Source organism: Leptidea sinapis, chromosome 29 (assembly GCF_905404315.1).
Source record: "Leptidea sinapis chromosome 29, ilLepSina1.1, whole genome shotgun sequence".
In the NCBI taxonomy this organism is placed as follows: Eukaryota; Metazoa; Arthropoda; class Insecta; order Lepidoptera; family Pieridae; genus Leptidea; species Leptidea sinapis.
In genome coordinates, this window is record NC_066293.1 from 362,663 (window position 1) to 368,436 (window position 5,774).

Genomic DNA, 5,774 nt, shown 5'->3' on the forward strand with positions numbered 1-5,774 from the left:
GACACGTTTTAGATTCAATTTAATTAAATTTAATTAATTTTTAGACAATAGATTGCCACAAGCAAACATACAAAAAATCTTCAAATAGTCATAACACCCGTCTCAGTTGACTCAGACCCTTCGAGTTTGGGTTCCAACGGATCTTTTCCTCGAGGGGAACAGTTTGGATCAGGCGGATTTCCCCCCAGATACCCCCCATTATTATTTTTTTACCTCACCCCCTTAAGTCTCAACTTTGATCCCTGTGCTCCCAGACCCCCCGAGTTTGGGCTCAAACTGCCTGTCTCATTGAGAGGAACAGTTTGGCTCTGACGGATTACCCCCTCGACCCCCCCCCCCCCCCTTAAAAAACCAACAAAATTATTTTAACACGTCCATAGGCCGTCCCCCGAAAACTCCCCCCCCCATCATTTTCGACCTCACCCCCTCTAGGGCTAACTTTGGCCCCTGTGCTCCCAGACCCCCCAAGTTTGGGCTCAAACGAACCCTCTCAGAGGAACAGTTTGGCCACGACAGATTTACCCTAAGACCTCCCCCTCCCCTGAAAATCTCAAATTTCACATTTACACATATAAATAATTGAATATATACATCTAATGGCTCTTTGTAGAACCCCGACAAAAACCCATAACCCAGTAGAGTACGAGGAACCAATGACACCGCCCAAAACGGCAACCACTGTGTCATCTACAGTCCGACGCAGTATCGGACTAGGGGAAGCCATAGGTAATGAGCATCTTAATACTACACCCACTACCAGTAGCACAGTGCAGGAAGGACCTAGCCAGCAGTACAAGGATAGGCTGACAGAAGCTAGAGCTTGCCTAAGTAAGGGTAAGAAGCATCTCAGTAATTCACGCAATATAAAAACCGACATAAAGCTGGCGGTGACGGAGGCTTTTGACCAACTCTACCAAATAATAAAGGAACAGGATCAAGAATTAAACGGTAAGGGAAAGAAAGAGCAAACATCCAGCAGGAAGGAAACCAGTAGGCAGGGAATGAACGACGCAGAAAACATAGACATGAACAACCTCATGAAAGAACTAATAACAACAAGGGAGCACCTACATGATAATAACCAAAAAATGCAAGAGTTACAGAACTTGATAGAAGAGCAGAAAAATTCGTTCAAATCAGCAACCTACGCGAGTATAGTAGCCGGTCAAACTAGAGAGAAAAACCATGAAAGGATGGCCCTGCACTCCATAGTAATAACGTCGGAGGACGAAACTGATACGGGAGAGAAGGTGCTAAGTAAAATAAGAGACGCCGTCAATGCAAAAGAAGGATGGGTCCAAGTAGAAAGGGTGCGAAAAGCAAAGGACAGAAAAATAATTATGAGCATGCGGAACAAAGAAGACAGAAATAGAGTCAAAGAAAGAATAGAAAAATCGGGTTTAAAGTGTGAGGAGGTGCATAACAAGGATCCCCTTATAATAATGAAAAATGTTTTAGCGGTTCACACAGACTCGGACATTAAAAAGGCCCTAGCAAATCAAAATAAACATATTTTAGAGGGACTGCACCCACAGGCGATTCGAATGGAAGTCAAATACAGGAGAAAGACCAGAAACCCTCATATGTGTCATCTTGTAATGAGTGTCTCTCCACAGATATGGAAGCGGGTTACGGAGAATGGTCAGCTCCATATCGACATTCAAAGAATCCAAGTCGAGGACCAGTCTCCTTTACTACAATGCACGAGATGCCTTGGCTATGGCCATGGAAAACGATTTTGCAAGGAGGAGGTGGACTCTTGTAGCCACTGTGGCGGCCCACACTTAAGGGCGGATTGCCACAAGTGGACGTCGAGCGCGCCCCCTTCATGCAAAAACTGCATAAAAGCTAAAGCAGATATAAATGATCACAATGCATTTAGTTACTGAATATGTGACACACAACTTAAATCTAAAGAAGTCGACTGGAATGTTCCTCCTGGACATCGAAAAGGCTTTTGACACAGTTTGGCACGATGCATTACTGAGTAAACTGATTAGCCTAGATACTCCCATTATGCTTGCGAAATTAATAAAATCGTACTTGACTGAAAGAAATTTTATAGTTCATGTTGGTGAAAACTCTTCATCTCCAAAATCTGTACCTGCTGGAGTCCCTCAGGGCTCCATCCTGGGACCTTATCTGTTTCTTATCTTTGTAAATGACATCCCCATACAAAACCACACAAACATCGCATGCTTTGCTGATGATACAGCGTCCTTTACCTCATCAAACGATATAGATTTAATAGTTAGCCGGCTCCAATTATCAATAGACCTACTTCTTGCCTATTTCAAAAGATGGAAACTTAAAATAAACACGTCAAAAACAGAAGCGATACTTTTCACTAGAAAACGCAAACTACCTACACGTCAAATTAAGATCGATGACTACCAAATTCCTTGGAGCAAGTCAGTTAAATACTTAGGTATTACCTTAGATAAAACACTCAACTGGACAGCGAACACTTCAAGATTTTGCCAAAAAGGTATAAAGGCCATAAACGCTCTAATTCCAGTCTTCAACAGAAAATCTTGTCTAAGCAGCCAAACTAAAATAAGTATTTATCGTACCCTAGTCCGTCCCTGTATAACCTACGCATGTCCCGTATGGAGCAGTACATGTAATACCAATTTTAAAAAGCTACAAGTTATCCAAAATAAAGCGGTAAAATATTCATACAATACCCCAATGTTTACAAATCTCACTAAATTACATAACAATATTGGCCTGCCTAACGTATATTCTTATATACACAAAGTTTCAAAAAATTTTTACCTAACAATCAATATTAAAAACAATAATAAGTTAATTACCAGCATAGGTAGGTACAACCAAAAAAAAAAAATATCAAAAGAATTTAAACATTATCGATAACTACGAAATATTTAACCCCAACACTTACTCAACTGGACTTGTCTAGTTATGAGTCATCACTCAACAGGCACATCTACTCGACAGAAAAATAATTATGAGCATGCGGAACAAAGAAGACAGAAATAGAGTCAAAGAAAGAATAGAAAAATCGGGTTTAAAGTGTGAGGAGGTGCATAACAAGGATCCCCTTATAATAATGAAAAATGTTTTAGCGGTTCACACAGACTCGGACATTAAAAAGGCCCTAGCAAATCAAAATAAACATATTTTAGAGGGACTGCACCCACAGGCGATTCGAATGGAAGTCAAATACAGGAGAAAGACCAGAAACCCTCATATGTGTCATCTTGTAATGAGTGTCTCTCCACAGATATGGAAGCGGGTTACGGAGAATGGTCAGCTCCATATCGACATTCAAAGAATCCAAGTCGAGGACCAGTCTCCTTTACTACAATGCACGAGATGCCTTGGCTATGGCCATGGAAAACGATTATGCAAGGAGGAGGTGGACTCTTGTAGCCACTGTGGCGGCCCACACTTAAGGGCGGATTGCCACAAGTGGACGTCGAGCGCGCCCACTTCATGCAAAAACTGCATAAAAGCTAAAGCAGATATAAATGATCACAATGCATTTAGCCAATCATGTCCAGTGCGAAAGCAGTGGGATGACCTAGCGAGGTCATCCGTAGCATATTGCTAAGTCTCATCCAAGCCAATCTTCAACGAAAGCGCCTCTCCACAGATGAACTTTTTATCGAGGCGGCGAAGAGGAAATGTGCCTTTGCTCTTATACAGGAGCCTTATATCGGATCGACTGGCTATATGAAAAACTACCGAGGCACGAGGATATTCCAGGTAAAGGGAGTTGACCCCGTTAAGGCGGCAATAGTTGTTTTTGACCCGAATATAGATATTGTTCAATATCCACAATTGTCCACGCCAAACATCATAGTGGTGGGGGCAAAGACCGGAGCCTGGAATGTCACGATAGTATCCTTCTACTTTGAGCCCGATCAGCCAATCGATCTATACCTCTCACAACTTCAAAAAATAAGGGACGAAGTAGGGCCGGTTAAGCTTCTGATAGGTGGCGATGCTGATGGCGTGGTGGGGTAGAAAAGTTAACGATGCAAGGGGCGAAAAGCTGATGGACACGATTGACAATATGGGGCTACATATCTTAAACATAGGAGACACGCCAACGTTTGACACTATAAGAGGTGGTAAAAGTTATAAGTCAAACGTCGACCTCACGGCTTGTTCGACGAATTTGTTGGACAGAATTCTAAACTGGAGGGTAGATGAAGCTTTGACGAGTTCAGACCATAACGGAATACTTTTTGACATTGCTCTTCGTAGATCGCGTGGTGTGGGTATCGCTAGGACAACCAGAGTGTTCAACACTAAAAATGTTAACTGGTCTCGGTTTCGGAAGAAACTGGATCAGCTGAACCAAGATAATAACTAAACATCAGTAGATATAGACACAATTAACACCATAGAACGCCTGGAGGAAGTGGCGACGCTCTACACATCTAGGATACCTAGGATACCTAGCAAAGAAGGACGAGTACGAAGCAAAAGCTAAGGAAGCCCAAATCATCAGCTGGAAGTCCTTTTGTGAAAAGCAGGATGGTGAGAGCATATGGGATGGCATTTATAGAGTTATAGGTAAGACAAAAAGAAGGGAGGAAGATCTTCCGTTAATAAAAAATGGAAAAACGCTCGAGGACAATGAATCTGCGGAACTACTGGCGGAGAGTTTCTACCCAGATGATACCACAAATGGGGATACTAAGTGACACTCTCACATCAGAAACAAGGCCGATAGCATAAATATAAGTAGAAAGGAAAATGAAAGTACTGACCCACCCTTTAAAACGCAAGAATTAAGCTGGGTCTTAAAGACTTTTTGCCCAAAGAAAGCGCCAGGTTCAGACGGCCTCACGTCAGACATTTGTTCCAATGCCATTAGTGTTAATCCTGCGCTGTACCTATCAATAATAAATAAGTGTCTCGAGCTGTTCCATTTTCCAGTAATATGGAAGGAAGCAACCGTGGTAGTACTTCGGAAACCTGGAAAAGGGAACTACCAAGACGTCAAGTCTTACCGCCCCATTGGCCTCCTACCAATATTAGGAAAGATCTTTGAGAAGCTGTTGATGAACAGAATCAAGTACCACGTAATTCCAAGGATAAGTACTCGCCTGTTTGGATTCATGCCACAAAAAGGTACCGAGGACGCCCTCTATGAACTAATAAAACACATAAGAACTAAACTTGACCAGAAAAAATTAACTACATTGGTCTCATTGGACATAGAGGGCGCCTTCGATAGCGCCTGGTGGCCCATGATTCGAGTTCGACTGGCAGAGGAAAAGTGTCCATGGAACTTGAGGAAGGTAGTTGACAGCTACCTCAATAACAGGACGGTTAAGGTGAGATATGCTGGTGCAGAGTACCGCAAAAACACAAGTAAGGGGTGCGTGCAGTGGTCAATCGGGGGTCCAATTTTGTGGAATTTGTTGCTGGATCCTCTGCTGAAAGAACTAATTGCAATTGGAGTACACGCGCAGGCCTATGCTGATGATGTTGTACTGATTTTTGACGGAGATACCGCTCTGGAAATAGAGACAAAGGCCAACGCCACTCTCGAGCATGTTCGGGCGTGGGGTGTCGACAACAAGCTAAAATTTGCTCCGCATAAAACCAGTGCTATGCTTATGACCAGACGTATAAAATACGACACCCCTCGTCTGATCATGGGGGGAACTGATGTGACAATGCTCAAAGAAATTAAACTTCTAGGACTAATTATCGATCAAAAATTAATTTTTAACTCTCACGTCAAAAATCAGTGCAAAAAAGCTATAACAGCGTATAAGCAGCTCTCAACG

At 42.6% G+C, this 5,774-nt stretch overlaps 1 protein-coding gene across 1 annotated transcript; it reads left to right on the top strand.

Moving 5' to 3' along the window:
* The first annotated feature begins 1,598 nt into the window (after positions 1–1,598).
* LOC126973533 (uncharacterized) lies at positions 1,599–3,577 on the top strand. Its single transcript, XM_050820876.1, has 2 exons — positions 1,599–1,770; positions 3,480–3,577. Exons 1-2 carry the CDS (start codon positions 1,599–1,601, stop codon positions 3,575–3,577), a joined length of 270 nt encoding a protein of 89 aa, XP_050676833.1.
* Positions 3,578–5,774: the final 2,197 nt, after the last annotated feature.